Source organism: Impatiens glandulifera, chromosome 7 (genome assembly GCF_907164915.1).
Source record: "Impatiens glandulifera chromosome 7, dImpGla2.1, whole genome shotgun sequence".
NCBI lineage: Eukaryota > Viridiplantae > Streptophyta > Magnoliopsida > Ericales > Balsaminaceae > Impatiens > Impatiens glandulifera.
The window spans coordinates 40,838,228-40,858,975 of NC_061868.1; the positions used below are offsets into that span (position 1 = coordinate 40,838,228).

At 31.1% G+C, this 20,748-nt stretch overlaps 1 protein-coding gene across 2 annotated transcripts; it reads right to left on the reverse strand.

Moving 5' to 3' along the window:
- Window positions 1-980: 980 nt before the first annotated feature.
- On the reverse strand, window positions 981-12,855 carry LOC124944678 (oxysterol-binding protein-related protein 1C-like). Of its 2 annotated transcripts, none has more exons than XM_047485001.1 (10): window positions 12,002-12,855; window positions 10,519-10,875; window positions 7,377-7,476; window positions 6,140-6,564; window positions 3,300-3,455; window positions 2,780-2,947; window positions 2,557-2,697; window positions 1,997-2,227; window positions 1,770-1,883; window positions 981-1,541 (listed from the first exon to the last, which is right to left on the reverse strand). In XM_047485001.1, the coding sequence occupies exons 1-10, from the start codon at window positions 12,551-12,553 to the stop codon at window positions 1,359-1,361; spliced, it is 2,427 nt and encodes an 808-aa protein (XP_047340957.1). In that variant the 5' UTR covers window positions 12,554-12,855; the 3' UTR covers window positions 981-1,358. The 2 variants fall into 2 exon arrangements, with proteins under 2 accessions (XP_047340957.1, XP_047340956.1); XM_047485000.1 differs by having other exon boundaries at window positions 6,140-6,567; window positions 12,002-12,854.
- Window positions 12,856-20,748: the final 7,893 nt, after the last annotated feature.

Consider the following 20,748-nt stretch of genomic DNA (forward strand, 5'->3'; position numbering starts at 1 on the left):
AAAAATTCGCGTCTCGCGATTGCGTCTCACAACGGGGGCAATTTCATAAAAATAAAATAAAATAAATAACACATTTAAAATTATGTGGTCACCAGCTTATTTACCCCTATTATGACGATCATCTCGTCAAATTTCCCTAAATGTTTGTAACACATTTTTTTAACGATTAACTATTTTCATACTGATTTGTAACACACCCTAAGTCCCTAACATGGAAAGTTATCAAAGACTCGATAAAAAGATAGAAGAAAACGCCAATTTCTGGAGAAAAACAAACAAACTATATGATCCGACAATTTGACGTTTGTTATGTTATTTAGAGTTTAAACAATTCCATTCACACTAAAATTGATTTAAGAAGGAAGTAAATACACATGAAGAAATGATTATACAGATAAATAATGGTAAGTACATTTATTATTATAAGAATTTTTTAATTATATTTTTTATGTTAGGAAGCTACACTTTTTTCACTTAAGTAGTCTAGTACTAGAGTTATTATTACAAAACATTAAATATAATCATAACAATGAACAATGATGAAAATGTAAATTAAATGTTTATTGGGAAATGAAGATTAATTTTGTGTAATTAATTATGAGTAAACCCAAGAATCCACTCATTTTAGGATCCTACTTGCTTAAAATTTAATCATTTTTAAATATTAGATTTGAAGCTGTTATTGATTTACCTATATTTTTTCTTAAAAAGTATTAATGGTATATTTGAAAAATATGTATTAATCAACCCGTTAAACTCAGAAAAATTCAATTCAATTTATTTGGGACGGTTTTAAATTGCCATATCTTCTATATTGATTAAAAATATATATATAAAGAGAAAAAACACTAATTAGTGATGAAATAAATATGGGATTCATTTTTATACGTCTTTTCCCTTAATAAACAAAGATAATGGCAAGATAAAGGATATTTTTTTATGGGGAAAATGCAAAATACTAATTATAGACAAACCAAACATAAAGAAGAAAAATAATGAACCACTCAAACAGTCAAGATTGATTGGTGCCTTTCTTCAATCTTTATTCACTACCAACATCCTAAAATAACAACAAAGTAGAATAAAAGCACAAGATTTTGATTGTAATAATAATAATAATTTCTCGATAAAAAAAATAGGAATAATACAACCACTACCGATTAATATAACGATTCAAACCAAACATCTATAACTGCGAGCGAGCTGGTTTTTACTTCTAACCTTTTGTTTTCTTGGTGAGAAGTTGGAACTAGCCCCGGCATTGTGTTCTTCATCATCGTCGTCATCATCATCCTTGATCGAAAACTGCCATAATATTTTCCCAAAGGAATTTGGGATGAGTTATTCAATTGTATAATTCAGTTTGATGTATTATTATTATTATTATGGTCTGCAGAGATTTGGCCAAAGATATCAGGACATGAATCCCAAGCCCTCTTTTGCCTAGCCTCCCAATAGCCACCAACGTATCGATAAGTATCGCAACCTTTCTCCTTACTGAACCACCCTGGCTTCCATCCACTTTCCTGCATCTTCCGAGCCTATTCATATAGCATTCTCAATCGTTAAATTAGGTGAGTTTCTACAATTCAATAGGAAAACTGGAAAGACTTGGATAAATCTTCTTTCATAACCGGTTTGCCAATTCTAAATAATGTAGAAGGATATTTTGGTTGGGTTAATCTCAAATAACCCAGATCAAACAAGGCACTAATTAATCAACCATGTTCGAAACTCTATTTCACAAAGGAAATATGATAAAATATTACCTGTCGCTGCCTCTGCTCCAGTCTCAACTTCTCTGAGTAAGCCATATCATATTCCCCATTTTCCAAGCACCTCTGATCTGGTCTCAGCCTCGAATCAGTTGGTGGCAGCTTCTCCTGTGTAATTTAAACGCTGATATAAAGACCATTCACTAACTAACAGTTTTTTGAGCTCGAGCAGATCACAGACACAACTAAACAAGTTGGTTGTTTTTTAAGTATTGAATCACCTTGAGGCCTGGAGTTAGTTCATTTAAGGTCATGGCAAAGCGAGTGAAATTATATCTCGTAGGGAATTTGGGAGGCTGGCTCCGTTTCCATAGCAGACGGGCTTCTGACAAAGATTCTAGGCCTTTCCCTTTGACAGAGCAATCCCCAATTATGTAATACATGCTCTCATCCCACTTTCCAAATAGATTTGCCACTGTTTTTCCATTTTTATCCTGAACAACTCCATGCACCTGAAAAATTAACAGTATGTTTGTTCATACATATCTACAAGAAAAGTCCAAGACATTTTCTAGTTCTAAACCCATTATATGGAAGGCAAAAAACAATAGGGTCTGTATTCCACCTTTTTAAAATTTTCAAGTAATTTATAATCATTAACTTCAAGTCCATTTGATTTACTCTACAATATTTAGTATCCATCCATCTTAAAATCAATTGATGACGAGGAATTCAATATCATGCTGAACCAGTTGGAACTTCCTTAACTTACAGAACCAAATTATGTAAACCAGAACCACACTTAGCATACATATAAGGATGACATAGGAAGCATAAGCACCTGGTGAGGATTTCTGTCTATGATTGACTGTTCCTTGAATTTAAGCTTGCAAGAATAGTTTCCATTTCCCTGTATACGCATTGTGCCATAGTGATCACAGTACAACTTGCCCAATATAAGGTTGTAGATCGATGTGGTCACCTGGAAACAGAATCCTGTATTAAACTGGATATAACAAAACCCAATAATACGGGGAATTAGACAAAACTTGCTTCTCTTTTACCTTACTCCATCGAAAATTTTCTCCATCATCAAATTCCAAGGTCAAAATACCAACAGGGTCAAGTTGAATTGAGCGACCCCAAAATTTGCTTTTCAAGTCACTATCACCCCAAAACTTCCATCCAGTACCCTCACAATGGCATGCAACAACCATTGGATGATGACTGACCTGACATGATAAACCAACAGATAGGCATCTTATTCAATTCATTTAAATATTGTCACAATAAAGTACAAAAAAAACGAACTGTTTTTTTCAAATACCAAGGGGGGAAGATTTTGGGGGAAAGTGTGTATGCAAACAAATACACATATCATTGAAAAGGGTAAGTCCATGGATACGTCAGTATTTTGTAAATTTATAAGATTTTGTTTGAACAAAAGGTTGAACATTTACAAATCAACTGTTTCATGTAGTCCAAAGGAAGTGAGGAGGTCAACTATAAACGAAAAACCTTTTTCTGAAAGATGCATTGAATGAAAATACGCACAGACCAAGTACTGCACTTTGCATATTATACCTTCTCAGAAAAAAACCTTAGTCCTTTATCTGGGTAGTTCGCCTCGTATGTCTCTCCAAGTAATGGATTAAATGGTTTGCAGTGTCTTTCCTCAGTAGAAGCATATCCAGATACTGCAAATGCAGCTACATTAAGAATCCTCATAAGATTGTTCCCCTGAAAAAAATATTATATTGAAGTAACAAAGATTAATAAAATGGAAATAATACTGAAGAGGCAATTTGAAATGGAAGTAAACTCATTAACCTATAACTCAAATATCGTTTAGAAGAGTACATAAACTCAAAACATACAAATTGAAAAATGCAAAGGAGAATGTTCCATCAATTCCAGTTATTGATCATGCTTCTCAATTATATCTTTGTCATTTTGTTTTCATCTTCTAACATCCCAATCCTTCCTTAATTGCTATTCACACCTCTGTATCTGTTAGTTTCGACCCTCAGCTGCACTCCCGTCACCCCTCAAAAAGTGTCATCTTTTTGCAATTCTCAATGATTCTCCCATTGTCAAACATACGACCCCCTCTGCCGAAAATTCCAGTCATCCTCATTGGTTCAAGCAACAACCTTTCTCAGTGAGACCGTCTTCAACAACAACCTCCCGAATCTTCAACAAGAAGCCTTCAAGACTCCACTGCCATCATCCTAAAAAATTGTCATCAATTCACCTTCTTGCTGGTCTTCCTCCCACTCAATCAAGGTTCCATTCGACTTGTCTCCGCAACCCAAGTGGTATCAGTCTTCACACAAGAAGAATCTCCTAAGCTTTTCTTAGTTCTCTCTCTCTCTCTCAGTTGGCCACCTCTTACATAGGGTCAATCACACTCGGGTCGGGAACTCTTTTTTTGTGTGTGCCAGAATAACAAACTCCCTCAAAACAGGGTTCTCGCATTACAAAGTAATCTCTTGTAGTCCTTCACATTTGACAGAGGACACAATTGTCTCATTGATTTTGGGACCTCTTATCACATGGCCGATAATATCCCTCTACTACATAACTACGTACCTTGCCAAGAGAATTCCATTCAAGTTGTTGACGAGTCTGTCTCCAAAATTGGGTCGTGGCTTTGTGCACATCGCCTCGAGCAAGCTCCTTCACCTGTCTTCCAGGTTTCCTAATATGAGTTGTAACTTGTTATGTATAGAATTGTTGACTCGTGGTCTGAAGTGTGTTCTAGATTTTTTCCTAATTCTGGTAATTTCAGAGCGCACATTCGGGGACGACGATTGGTGTAATAAATTGTACTCGGAGCTCTACTTCATCAAGGGACTCTACCTCGCCGTAGGGATGCATCCAATGATCCAATCAGCATGTTCTCCTTTCCAGACTCCACAAAAATGCCAAATCATGTTATGGCATTTTTGTCTGGGTCACCCAAATTTTTGGTTCTTGCAAAACTAATTTTTTGACCTTACTGACAAGGATATTCAATCTTTTCATTGTGAATTTTGTTAGTTTGCCAAACACATACACACATCATTCCTACGGATCACTTATGCTTGAATCCTATCACTGATCAAGTTTTTCAATCAATATCTTTTGTTATCATTTTCTAACATCCCAATCGTTCCTTATGCTATTAACAAATCTGTATTTATTCCCCCTATTTAGATTCATCTTCAGAACAAAAAAGCACATGGTCCTCAAACTTATTGACGAATACTTAAACAACTCTACTAAGAAAATAAAAACAATAAAATTTCAAATCAACCATTTATTCACCACCAGGTTGAACAACTACAATATATTTATATAGAGAAATTAAACACATTTGATGGAGAACAACTCATAGTGACTTATGCTTAATCAAGTCTTGTTCTATCAAATACGAAGCAGGTGTAGAGCAACCAATTTCATTTTAAAGGAAAACGAACTCTAATGACTTATGCTCAATAAAGTCTGATTCCATTAAATATGAAGCAGGTGCAGAGAAACCACTTTCATCTAAACCACCATTTCATCTTGGCCATGATTAACAATTGAAATGATTGCAACAGCTTTTTAGGTTAATTTCTAACTTTTAACAGCTAGTTTGGTGGAATCATCTGACGTGAAACTTATTGTGGTGCAACAAGACTGCATTCATCAAAGGAACTATGGGTCAAATACCAGATCTAATTAAAAAAAAAAAGTCCTTATGAGAAGTTTTTTTTGGTACTTGTGAACTGAATGATTCCATCAGAACCCAGATACTAAATAGCTGGATTCATAACAACTGCTTCATGTATCATACAAAAGATCAACCAACCAGTTACAGACTGCTCAAGTTGTTAACATATATTACAGTACCTTTCATGTGATGTTATTTTAGTCCATCCATGCCAAACCTTATGTGGTTAACAAAGCTCAACAGAAGGAGCATAACTCTCATATATGTGCACCATATATGTAAGGTTGCTCCTCACAATGACTTAAGACTACACTGAACATTTGTTATAAAAATGTTCGTCATAAAGTCTTTAGAATACACACAAACCTCATTATTTTAACTAATGGAAGAAAGTCATAAATCAATTAAATAGAAGAGAATGTATAAAAAAAATATGTTAGTCTCCGGATCCAAAGGATATATATAGCATCATATAGCCAATATATCAACATTTGGATTTGATCTACCACGAGGAATATATTAAAGAGATTCTGAAAAGCAATGAGTGGAGGGAATGATTTAGTGCTGGGTAACAATATTGCTTTTGAAGATTTTATTGGGATCTGTAGCACAAACAGCATTATTCACATATGCATGCAAGGCATTTCATACACAAGATCGTTATAATCACACAACAAAAGCAATGAACCAGGTTAGGAAAGGAAGAAGTACTGGCCAGAAAACTCACCCTTTTACCCCATTCATTGGCACGGTCAATGAGGTAAGAATATTCCAAATCTTCAAAACATTTTTGAAGTGATGACAGGGGCTCATTAAAGTAGACAGGAAGGCAGACTTTTGTGAGGTCCTTTCCGATGTTATCTTTGATCATTGACCAGAGGCTTATTCCCTTTTCTTTTTCTTTCGGCTCAGGCAATTTGCTGCGGCGCTTGACATGGGAGAAGTTCTTTCCCACAGATCTAATGAAAGGGTCAAGATCATCTTCAGATTCAAGATTATGAAGGCCTTCTTCAGAAAAATCGGAACCACTACTTTTAAAAGAACATGATGAGAGAAAATCTTTAGTATCAAAGAAAGCATTATCCTCATCTTCTGTTTCCTCCTCTGCGGCATCAACTCTTTCATTGTCATCTTCAGATTCACTTCCGCTTCCTTCTGTCAAAGGACAAAAATGCTCATTGAACACAACTATAGCATGAAAGGAGTACCTAAAAACATATACAAATTTTATTTTTTGAATGATTTATCATGATTAACAATAGAAAATAATAATACAATTCAGGCAATGCATTTGTCCTGTTACTTCCTTCAACAAGTTTTACACCATTTAAAGCTACAACAAACAAACCTAATTGTCACATTGGAAAATATGTATAATCTTCACATGTGCACACCGCATATGGAAATACGTCAATTCTTGTCAAATTGACCTAACAATTGTCAGAGATTGTTCAGGTGAAATTTTTTTGAATGAGAATTGTAATTTTTGGCCAGTAATCCAATGAAACAGAACTCTAGAAGCTACTTTTACCAATAATATCAAGAGTCATATGCAAGGGATTGAAAAGGGGGGTTTGAACAGAATGGGACCATTTCTATTTGATAAGAATCTAACATTTCTGTTGTTCTTTTTCCTATTCTTGCTTTCTTGCTTTTGTAACCAATGAACGCATCTTGCGTTCTTTCTTTTTCTAATATTTAAAAACCGACCTTCTTAAAAAAAAGGTATTGATCTTCCATATTATAAAAACAAATATAATCAATAACAAACTGACCAATCCAGCGTTTGATTATAGTTATAAATAAAGAAGCCTGCAGGCAAAGAACATCTTGAAACAATTTTATGAGATTCCATAAGTTATAAGAAAAGACATGTTGAACAATAGCAAGCAAATATAAGAATTAACCAATTTGGTAACAGCATAACCATTTTGTGAGAACAGATAACGGTTGTAATGTCATACCACTCGATTTTTCTTGCCTTAACCTGGATGAAGACTCGGACTCTTTCAAGTTTCTCTGGCTTTCATCCACCACCGTATTCTCTAGGTCAACCTTTTCTGTCTACAGAAACAGTCTACATTACTTCCTCAGCAAAAACCACAAATGACATTTAGATACTTTCAGTAACTATTATTTACCAACACAGACATCATTTACCATGATGGACCAAGAAAACACAAGTCATAGCTAATATTGCAGATACTAATCCCAACAACTAGTAATCACCATTTGTGAACTACCTAGTGGTCTTGTTGGCAAGGAGAGGATAGTCTTTTTTGGGAGACCACAATGTATGATAATATGTACAATCAAACATCACCAAAACATGATTCTAATCTGCCTTTTGATAGCTATTTGAAGCTTTATAAGTTCTTAAGATACATTTGTAAAACAGGCTTGAAAAAAGGTTATTATCTAGCAAGCAGAACCCTCTCTAAGTCTAAGTTATGCAACTTCAGATGTTTGAACAAACTGAACAACTTGTCAGAGTACCATTTTCACTTGGATGTTCAAAATATGGTAATAATCTACAACATAATGCAGGAGCGTAATCACCAAGTGTGTGAAAGAAAAGCCAAAATCCCATTATATATGAATATCCTCTCTGTCAAGAAAGCTACCGAAGCAGAAACATATCTACTGCCCCTCTTGCCAACAGTTAGCCACTTAATTATAGTTCAGTTGGATATCTATACAATTTTAACTAATATAGAAATGTGTAGAAGTGAAATGTGCAGAAAATACTTGTAATAATTTGACTCCATGATTGTTCACCTATTTAGTTTAAGCATAATCAATAACCTGGAATAGTTTTGTTTTTTTCCATTGGCTTCAGAATGGCTTAATGCCGTTTACCATTTTCTTGTCTATCACTTCATGCCTCTGCTGGTCATTTTCTTGTTATTCAGATTTCCACAGTAGCATATGTATAAGATTCTCAAAGCAAAAATCATTTTGAATTTCAATTTGAAATGGTATTTTCCCCATCACAGTTATCGTGCCTTGATATATTTCAGGATTTAAAAGGTAAGGTTTAACGCCAACAAATATGTGAACAAGCAACACAAGAGCCTTGCAAGAGAATTTCTTCTGAATCATCAAGAAGTTAGCTGGAATGCTATCATGACTAACAATTGTTTCTCCCCTGCTGTGTTATTATGGTTGATAGCCAAGTTGTAACTTTAATATAACATACACTCAAACACCAACTTGTGCACGTAAATAAGGTAAAGAATGGTGCAGGAAAGCAAACACCAATTTAGATGTTAAAAGAAAGAACAAATCTTGGAGCAACATCAAACAGAAAATGCTAACAACATTCTATTGTAGATTAAAACACACTTTTCAACCACAGTCCTTGGTTTCGTGTGGAGTCAATGGATTTCCTTGTAACTTACTTTCCAAGTACTTTGTATACATTTTGAGACACGAAACCACGAAAACACATGTAAATCATATGTTCACTCTTGAGAATAAGATGCAGAACATTAAGAATTGTGGAACCTTCCATTATTTTCTGTATTTCTTATGCTGGTTCTAGTAGAAGAAATGATAGTGTTGATACAAATATCATAAATCAACATTAAATTCTTCTCATTTTTGTAAATGGTCCGAGTATGAAGACTCGAACCCTCACCTTACAGACATGAGTTCTTGGAAGCTAAACGAGCCTTCCAATAATCAACATTAAATTCTTGTTAGCAATTTAAATTGCCAAAGCCTTCTTAACCATTTAGGTAAGGAACTAGATGTAAATGCTTGCTCAGAAGTTGATGAGATTGGTCTTCAAATAATCTTTTGTACTAAGAACTTTTGTTAACTTTTATTAAACTGTAGTACCTTCAACCTACTGCTTGTCACTAACTCACCTGGATATTCAGTCCAGATAACCACCTTTCTAGTTGATTACAATTTTTACCATAATTTAGTGAGTTTTCTGAACCATTAAGAGGAACATTTATTGTTAAGCTTTTGTCATGCCAACCGAAGTTCTTGTAGTACAGATATTTACATGTTTGGAATCTTTGATTCTCCATTTTAGAAGATCAAATTTTGTGGCATTGCAATTCTAATGTTCATGTCTATTATTACTAGTATATGGTATAAACAATAATGTGTATGCAATTCTAATGATTGTATCTCTTCAAATAAAAAATAGGTTCTACTCTTTGATAGTCCTGCTGTAGCAGAAGGAATGTGAATCAACATTCCATGATAATTGCAGACTTACCACAGAAGGAAGATAAGTTATTTAAAAAAAGAAGACACCAAATGATGTTCTCCCTTACTATAATAATGGAATAAGAGTGGAATTACAAGGTTATACTTTTTAATGCCTTTAGGAACTGTTACTCAATTGGTCAGGAATGGGCTTGGATTCCACAATGGAAGTATGTGATTCTAGTGTGGGGTTTAATAACTCTTAGGCTCTCCAATCTTTCAATTAACTTTTGAAGTGTGGTTCTCCTAAGGGTTGTACCAGAGTCCACTGCGTCTTGCGGGAAGTGATGGTAGAATTTCAGTGTTCCAACGGGGTAAGAGGACTAGAGCAAAGCCAGTTGTGGCGATCTAGAAAAGTAGGGTTAGGGTTTGAGAGTTTAGATGAGAAGAGAGAGTTGGGGATGAGAATCTCAAGAGTTGTAACTTCAATTACTAGTTTCAATCAACAGTTGATATATGTACATTATTTTAGTAGGCTACTCATATGTTTTGGTTAGTAGTATAAATGACCGATATTGTTTTCTCAAACAACAAAGTTACCATTATTGTACTTCATTATCTAAATTGTGCTACACTTATTCTTTAGAGGCTTCTATTGAAGTTTCCCTCTTGTGCCACGTGTCATGTTTGATAGACTACCTCCTCACTTCATCTCAGACACTGATCAAGATCTAATCTCTACTGTTTATCACATCAATGCTCTCCCTTAATATAATAGATTAAGAATAGACTTTACAAGGTTTTCCCATTTGATACCTTTAGGAACCTGCTATAGATTATGCATTTTACAAGGTGTCAAAAATAACGTCTCTCACCTAACAATCAAATACCAAAGAGTGTGGAGATAACACCTTTCCCATTGAATTTCTATATTTCTTGTACCTCTAATTGCCGCAGTGTGTCAATAAGGAGCAAGTGCTTCTGTTTGATAATCATAAGCTGGTTTTGTAAATGAGTGAACTCTGTTTTCATGATCTGCTCACTATCGAGGATAGCTGCCTCATTCACTCCTTCATCTAACAAGCGTTGTCGAAGCGTTTCTGTTGATACAAAGATATTGTCCATAGAAGCCATTAATTCACTGTTGGACATCCTGGGGAACATATCCTTTACCGCATGCAATGCATCTATCCATGCCACCCGATCTTCACGTGTTTCAGCTCTCAAATGAAGCCTTTTGGTGCCAGTGAAAATTGAGAATCTCTTTTCATCTGCTCTACTTTCACGAATTGAGGAGACCTGCAACAAGAAAACTAAACTTCAATAAACATGTAGAAAGACCTCGTGAATAATCCGAATCTTGGTCAGTTACTGATTTGCTGATTCAAAGTGAGAAAAGAGGTCATTTATTACTCTAGAATTGTCATGAATCGTCATCAGAAAATGACTTCTCTCCATTCTCCTTAATAGCATCATAATTATATTGTTGTCTGGAAAAGGATGTTACTACAGGAGCAATCATTTGAGCCAAAACTTCACTTCAAGGATGATGATCATCAATTGATCACCTATTCTGAATGCCTACCTCCACATAGAAGGAAGCCATAGAACATGACAAGGAGAGAACTCCTTTTGGAGGTGCATATTTTCTTAGTAGGAGGTGATTTGAATTTTCTCCCTATATATTCATATTTCTAGTTCAATGAGTTAAAATATTCTAAATAGGCACATAGCTCCAAAGGTCCACACTTCTCTTGGGTTTATCCTTAAATGACTTTCATTCTTCTGAAGTGACACTAAATGACTATTCTAAGCACATGAAATCAGAACGCATCCTAGTTCATCATAAAGACTCATGAAACATACAAGTCAAGCTCTGTAAGGTTGTGCACATAGCAACTCTGTATACATCGGTCAAAATTTTGATAAGGTTGTGTTGGCAAAGTGGTGAAAGAATCTTGTCCTCTAGTGCAGAACATATCTACTGTAGCATAAGCTGCCAAACATTGGGAAACTAAAAGGAAAAGGTTGATTAATAATACCAGAGACTAATTTATGGCTGAACTAGTGACTTAGAAAAGCCAACCTAACCTATTGGCTGAACCTATGGTTGAAATAAGATGGTAAAGAATGAAATGTCAAAAAAATTAGTCATTTAGAGTTCCATTAATTCGTCAACCTTACTTCATACGTTAAATTCTTGACAGATCAGATACTTTAGTCATATAGTTCATCGGAAATCTATTGGGATTAGACATAAATTGTAATTGAGATGCTCATATGCGGATATAGAAACTGATTATGGCTTCTCCAGACAAACACAGAAGAAATAAAGAAAAACCTAATTGAACAAGCAGATTAGAGGAAATTTGAAGTTAGATATTATATAGAAGTTAGATAGAGAAATATCCTCCTTATTCCTTACCTTAAGATGAATTTCACCAATTGGATTTCGTCGAAGCTGAGAACCTCCATTCTTATGACGGGAGATGATTCGCAGCGACTCTTCTCCAATGATTTTCGATCCCTTTTCCGTCTCTGAACTGACCACAATCTTATCAGGTCCATGGATCTTATAATACGATAGAACACCATCTTGCAACACAAACCATCTCGGACGCCAACCTTTGCCATAGTTCACCCACTTATGTACAATACCAGAAATCCCATTCCCAACTATATCGTTGATCTTCAGCTCCCGCTGATCGCCTGAAACCAACTGCATCACTTCTCGTTTCCCCGACGGCCACAAGCTGAGCTGTTGCTCCGCGGTGGAAGTTGAAGACGGCACCACCACCATCCTCTGACTAGTCCGATTATATTCACCACCAAGAACTAGATTATTATTATTACTATCATTTCTTATAGAATTAGATCTGGAGCCAGTTCCGCCGCTAGATAACGTAGTCAACGGAGAATCCATCATATTCACGGAATTCTGCTGGTTTACGGTTGAAACGCAGCAAAATGGATGCATAATCAAAGGCTAACTAACAATCATATCATAATTCATAAGAATTTTTCAACGATTCTCAAAACATTCATGCTTTGAAGAGATTGATAGTTTAAAAAAGAGAGAAGAACTCAAAAGAGAAATGATACTTGCGCATGTATTAGGAAATGAATGAACCTGTTCTCCATTGACAAGTATAGAGAAGTAATGGAAGAGAAGGGACACGGCATCGGTAATCTCGCCGGAGGGGAAAGAATTCCGGCGAGAGTTGACGCCGGCGGTATGAGTTGGCAACGCGTGAGAATGAAACAAAATGTTTTCTCTTCTCTTTCTTTACTGCTCAGCGTCAGATTTAAATATGAGGCGGTTTGTTCTTGCCTCTCTCTTCTGAGACTTTATCCTCTGCGCTAATGCTCACGGTATTCAAATCTTATCATCACTTTAAATTATGACACGTGGGAGTTATCGGTCAAGATCATTTCCATTTCTATCTTATTATTCTTCTTGGAAGGGCATGTATTTTCTTCAGTCTATAATATTGTCTTATTATTTCAAACAATTTAATCAATTTTTTATTTTAAAATATTTTTTTTCTTTCCAGTCAAGTTTAATTTTTTAATGAACTTGATTTTTGTTGTAGGTGATAAAAATGTGTGCTATAAATTCAATTTGATATGTTTTTTTTTATATTTGGATTAGTATGATGTTAGATTTATAGTCTTTTTAAAGTAGGTTTTTTTTAGTTTTTTTTTTAAATGAGAAAATTACCATATAAGCGTTTTTAGTGAAAACTAAACCCGTGATCTTTAATCTTATATATAAAAGAACGAGAATTATAAGATGAATATCTGTTTCTATATTTTTCTAGTGGACTATTGGTTGGATCGGAGAATATTTACCTTCACCAAAGTGGCTCGGTGGAAATGGTCGATATAAGAGACTAAAAAGTTCACAGATTCAATTCTCACTAGAGACGGAGGGTCATGGTTTTAGGGGTGTAATGTTAGTTTTCCTTAATAAAAAAAACGAAGAATGTTTGATAACTAATATAGCCCGTTAAGAATTATTTACAATGTCACTATTACGATCATGTCGGAGATTAGATACGAAAATATGTGAATTCGTATGAATGCTTTATTGTTCTTCTCGAAGACTTTTGAACCAATTAATTGTATTTATGTTTTTTATTTTTTTATGTCATACTTTTTTGTTATACTTAAACGAATTTTTTATTTATTAAATGGATCGTTTTAAATATATATATAAATAATTAAAGTATACTTTAGTGAGAATCTAAATCAAATAAATTAACATGATGGGTTGATTATTAAGAGTTTAATGGAAATGATTTGTGTAAAAATTATTTCTGTGTTATTATTGGAACAATGAGTTTCATATTTTAATTCTAAGTGTATTGTATAAGAATTGTTTTAATGTGGTTATTTTTTTCTAAAAAAAGTATTATAAAAGGGTAGCTTAGCTTATGCAACTAAACATACTAATTAAGTAGTCAAAGTAGATCATTTTACCAGCTCTTAATCCGGAAAAGTGGATTACTTTATGTTATCTTAGAATGCAATCACTAGGGAGAGATTTCATTCACTTTTTACTTTATAAAGTGATTCTATTTTGAATTTTACAAGAGATTAAAATAAGTGTGGTAATTTATACGACCGTTTTTTAATGTTAAACTTTGTTATCGAATAAAACCAATTGAATAGATAATCGGCGGTTGTTTAAAATTTTCTCATATCGACATTAGATATATTGCGCATTTCATAATTCAAAACGGGTCGGTAACTTGTAAACTTAATATAAACATAAAAAGCATAAGTTAACTAATTAATTTTTATTTTATAACTAAATGACAGAATCAGCTAAAATCATATTCTAAATGCCTCCAATCATTTGAAGAAAAATAGTGGTAACATATCAAATTTGATTTTAAATCATCAATAAAGGACATGCTTTAGTCATAAAGGAGCACGTCACATATTTCATTTAATTTAATTCTTGATTGTAAAAGTGATTTGTTACTATTTCATCCCACGCCTTACAAAAAGAATATATATATATTAATTATAATTATCACAACTAATAATTTATTTTAAACAAATTTTTACAATATGACGGTGAAAATTCAAAAAAAAAAAAAAAAGAGGCGCTAAAGTGCACTTAAGCTTAAGTCTTTTTTTCTCTAAGGTAAAAATGTTACCTAACTTCTTAATTTCCTATTTTTTTTCTTTTTTAATTTAATTCATTACTTACTCCAGTAATTTAAAAAAAAATAAATAAGTATATTCGCATTTATCTGGTCTTTTTATTTATAATTTTTTCTTATTTTTTTTAGCAAATACAAATTTTTTCACACACCCAAACTCTAATTTCTGATCCGTCGCTGTGCTTTAACCCTGATCCATAAATTGTAAGACTTGGATTATTCGTACTCTTTAAATCTTAAGGACCTATTTGTACTTTCAACAAAAGTTTAAGGGGCTTTTGTTTTGCTTTTCAATTTATACAGTATATATATGGTTTGCACATTCCAAGTTAGGTTGGGTGTATTTCTGTCAACAAGAATAAAATTTTCATATTAATTAAAAGTTTGATGCTTATAAAAAAACTCATTTGAAAATGCACCTAAACCTAAAGAAAGAAACAAAGCTATAAACAGTTTTGAAATAATTATCCTTAAGGATTTAACCTCAAATCACGAAGTCACACAGTTATGATAACGTTGAGAGTCGGCTGAGAATGATGCAACATATGAATTAGTTTAGATTCATTCATAAGATCATGTAAACGAATTTTTTTCACTTATACCATTCAATTTTTAAAAGAAAATAATTAATCAACTAAGTTAAGCTAATTTTGTTAATTTTATTAAAATATTATATATTTTTATATTGTTTTTAAAATGATTAGAAAGAACTAAAGAATAAAAATTTGTATAGTGTCCCAACAATACCCAACCCTCAAGATTGGGACTCGGGCTTGGTAACACAGCCCCATAGTGGGAGATCGTCTCGTCTCATTATCTGCAAATCTCTTTCAAATATTAAACATGATTTTCACTGAATTCTAGTTGAAGATAACATAATAGACTATTTTTTCTTAAATCATGTCCAAAACTAGAGCTAATCCTCTTCTACACACTACCATGATTGGTCCTACCATTTAGGACCACCAGAAAAAAGATGTGCAACAACAAATTTTGAATCTTCGTTAACCAAAATTGTCGCTTAGGGGGCGAGCACACCACAACCATATTTACTAATTGCATATCACAAAGACTATAGGTCTCTTGCCGACAAGAACACATGCAATAAAGTTAAGATAATTAAAAGTGTCATTGAAGAGGTAATATCTCAAATTAGTTGGAGATTTTGGTTAGTTTTGAAAGTGACAAGTAGATATGCTTATTTAAAAGTGTATTTATTGTTATTTGGAGAAATAATTTCTCCTATCCGATTTGAGCATGCCAATGGCTTAGTCAAGGAAATTACTTTCACTATCCCAATGATGTTCAATTCAATATTCTATATGTCTTGGACAACTGGATGTCCACCTATATACAGTATACAAAACATATTATTGAACTAATTGGTTACAATAGTGTCCATTTTTAAATACATTTATTTATTTATTTTTTATATATATTTGCATAAACAATTTTTTGGGTTTGGATATGGGTTTTCGTTTGAATTAGACGAAAAAATGTGATAATTTTTTAGCTCATATGCTATTAAGAATAACGGCCAATTTTCCTGGCGATCCCATTGACTATTCAAAACGAATCTCAAAAAGCGTTATAATAATAATATTATGAATATTATAGCATTATTAATGATACATATCGAACGACTAATATTATATGTATTGGAGATTCAATGATTTCTCTAATTAATTAAATATTTATTCATAAATATTTTAATAAAAACTCATATTCTGAACAAAATCTAGATGCAAAATATGTTTTTAAATGGGCTCATTTATATGAATTATTATTCCAAATTAAAATTAATTTTGACAAGAATTTACACTTTTTATACCAAACAAAACATAATTCTCAAAAGAAATTGAGATAATAATTTAACATAATTTTATATATTTTTTTTACAAATGAAATGTGATATTAATGACTCTTTCACTTCAAATAGAGAAAAAGTAAGATATGTAAACTCTTTTATCCTAGTTATTATACTGAGAAAATAAATAAAACAATTTAATTTTAAATGATAAAATTATTCATCAAGATAAAGAATAAATAAATAAAGAGTACTAGATGAGACATATGGTAGATGTAGACAATTATCTCGAATATATTATTATTTTTAAATTTTGATTTGAAAAGATGTACGTAAAGATGTAGACAATTATCTTGAATATATATATATATATATATATATATATATATATATAATATTTTTTTAAACTTTATTTTATGTAAAAGTGATTTTGTTTGAAAATATTAAGTTCAAGATTAAAAAAACAAACAATTATTAATAACTTTGTTTTTTTATTAAGTATTTAATTTAGATAAAATAAAATTTTAAAATATACTTTAATTATATATATATATATATATATATATATATACCTACTTAATTTATTTTTTTCAAATTCAAGTTCAGTGTCTTATAGAACCAAACTTCATATTAATTATTAAAAATAGATGGGATCTAGTTATCAGAAAGAGTTAAACCTACTCTAAATTAAATACTAATAATGTTTATAACATTTAGAGTTTTTTTTTTAGTTTAGGCAAAACATAAGGTCATAGTTGTTTATTTGGATTATTTTGAACAAATTATTAAAATAATTTTAATATTTTATATTTTAAAATATTATAAAAATAAAGTTTAAAGTATTTAATGTTTTAGTTTCGATTTGAATTGATGTAATCCTTTTTTTTAATTAAATGAAATAAATCATATCAAAGGAGCTAGTTCTAAAAGTTGAAACAAATCTTTTATTTTCGATTTTTTTACTAATTTATATGAAGAGTTTATAGCTGAGATGGTGCTAAACACTCCGAAAAATAATTTAAATAAATAAAAAAGAAGAAGTTAAAACAATATTAAATTATTAACACTTTTATCTGAAATAATAAACATGTTAATATATAAATATGGATTATAGTTTCAACAAGAATTGTATTTTACTCATTTGAGCATAATTTATTAGTCACAATTTTTACATATTTGAATAAATTCTAGATAAAAAAGTAATATAGAAATATTATTAACCCATAAAAATAACAACAAACTTATGAGTTAGAACATCCCAATTATAATGAAAACATATTAATAAAATCCAAGTTTATTAATTATTAATCAAATTGAATCTTTTCTCTAATTTTATTATTTAAAAGAATTCACTAACTTACCAATAAAAATAATAATTTAATATATATTAAAATAAATAAATAACTTACCATGTTAAGGTAATGATTAAGTTAAATAAAAAAAAATAGTATAACAAATATCAAGATACAATCATTTAAGAAAATAAAAATTACAAGTTTAATTCTTATTTAAAATATTTTAGATCCACGTAGAAATGAAAATCATGATTATATAAGATAATGTTTGCTTCATATATTTAAACAAACAAAATTTGTAAAAAAGTATTATTTAATGAACCAAGTTATTAACCAATATTGAATTGGGTTAATTTATAAAATAAATTGGTATATGTAGAGAAAGTGGTATTGGTCAAACCTAAGTAGCTAGGTTTCTTAAAATGTTATTTGAATTAATTAGCTTTCCATTTCCATGTGACTGACTCCCTTATTATTCTTACAATTTTATTTATGGCTGCCTGTTCTCTCTGCTGTGCTGCCATGTTCTTCACCCCCATCCATAACTATTTATTTTGAACTTTTCCATACTAAAATATATTCATTACAACTCATCAAATTAAACCAAATATATGACTACTTTTGTTTTCAATATAGAGTGTTTACAAATACCAACCAAATATTCTATAAAACCATTAAAATTCGTAAATAAGTCACTTGACATCCGTCAATAGAGCTTTCGTAGACATAGTCACATAGGCAAGACCAATCGGGTTATAGTGCAGTCAATAGAGCTTTTGTAGGCGTTGTAAACATGGGCAAGACCAATTGGCTATAGTACAATTGGTATTGTTCTACGCCAACCGATAAAAGTTCGATTGACAATGAGTCACTTCAACCGGCATGTGCCCGAATGATATTTCTCAATCTTAACTCATTTGAATCCGAATATTATAAAGACATGATAACATGTTAATTTACACTTGACAAGGTTCGAATTTAAAAATATAAAACAACATTTTAAACCCAACAAAAAAAAAAAAAAAACCTTTTGGGATTAAAGTAAATGAATCATTGCTATTGATTTTCGTTTTAAAGAATAATAAATAATGACCTAAAAAGTTTATTAAATTTTGCTTTAAAGAATAATAAATAATGACTTAAAAAGTAATTGCTAGTCTTGTATTGTTTGGTAGACAAAAACCATTACCTGTTCACAACTATCTTAGAATATTTCATTTATATATTTTAGTTATTATATATTGACAGTATATGAAATTTGTACAAAATTTAAAACTTAAGCATTTGTTAATGGTTTACTTGTTTTCTTCATTTATCCATGGTTTTGTAAATAAGGACAAATGACCTTGTTTTAAAACATTATTATTATTTTTTGCTAAGGTTCAAAATGAAAACATTATTAATTTGATTATGATAAAGATGTTCAAGTTTGAGTAATATACTAATTTTAAATTCTTTGAATATCTTAAACAATATTCAACTCCAATCATTGCATAACTTGAAATCTCAAACTAAGAAAAATAATTAAATAAAAAAACTACAATCATGAATATATATATATATATATATATATAACCTAGAATTTTAAATCTTAATACTAAGTGGAAGACATGATAGGGTTTGAGCACATGGGATAGAAGAAAGTACATTTGTTTATGGTTTAATCTTTGGGACAAATAGTGACAAGATAAAAACAATGTTTTTGAACAAATATATATATATTTTTTAATATTTGTATATAAATATATTAATTAATTTGTGTATTGTTATTATTACTGGTTGGAACTTGGTATAGACAAAAACAAAAAGTGACATCAAAATTTGTAGCTTTTCCATGGTACACGGATGGCTTATAATTAGACCTCAATTCTACAAAGAAAAAAAAATACATAAAAAAATATTTTAAATACTTTTATTTTTAATAATTTTATCAATTGAACTTGTAAATATTACAATTGATTTAAAATAAACAACTTGTTTTTTTTTTTTTTAATTTAGAAAATTAACACGATTTTTAAAACAATGAAATCCTATTTATATATTATTTTTAATTAAAATTGAACAAATAAACAAAAACTTTATATTTTTATACTATCTAAATATATATATATATATATATATATATATATATATAAGAAAAGTGCATTGATTCAAATTATAAAATGATATTGCATTAGATCAAATCATCCCAAAACTAATATTATTGAAATAAAAAAATAAACAAAATTCAATATATATATATGTATTTTTAATTTAAGAAGATTGCATAATCAAGTTGACCATATGTTCAAAGGGATCATATGTTCAAAGTGAAAATAAAACTCAAACCTTTAATCTTTTACATCCGATTTTTGTTACTTGAGCCTATGGATGACAATGAGGTGAGAAATGTGTTTATCATTCCCTCTCTATTCTATTTCGGTGATTTTTTTATTACAATCCCGTCTTGTTCGGTTTCGAAGAATCTTTATAGGTCACTGTTATATATATTAAATTTTTATATTATTATAAAAAAAATAAACTTAAATTTTTTTTATAAAATAGGAAGAATAAATTAATGTAGAGTGAAATTATATATTTAATTATGTTTATATTTTCGGGACAGAATAAAGGTAAGATCAATGTGAAGTCGAGAGACACAAATATCTTCATCCTATCCCGGGTCAACTATCGGTCAAACCGGGGAAAAATCACAACTAACGAGATAATTTGAATCAAAAACAGCCTTGGGCAGATTAAAATTTCTGAATTAAAACTAAATACTTTCTTAATAATATAAGATCTCACACTCAATTAATGTACTTAGTTTTATAAACAAGAATAATATGATAGAAAACCAATTAAAGATCATTAATGTTAAGCATGTCCCATTTTCAATTATCCCTTGTGCTAATTT

Excerpts from the sequence above, each read along its gene's own strand:
- LOC124944678 (XM_047485000.1), bottom strand. The coding sequence starts at position 12,553 with ATGCATCCATTTTGCTGCGTTTCAACCGTAAACCAGCAGAATTCCGTG. Across the intron at positions 2,698-2,779 it reads AAAATTTTCGATGGAGTAAG|GTGACCACATCGATCTACAA; the intron begins GTAAAAGAGAAG and ends TTCTGTTTCCAG. Across the intron at positions 1,542-1,769 it reads TGGAGCAGAGGCAGCGACAG|GCTCGGAAGATGCAGGAAAG; the intron begins GTAATATTTTAT and ends CTATATGAATAG.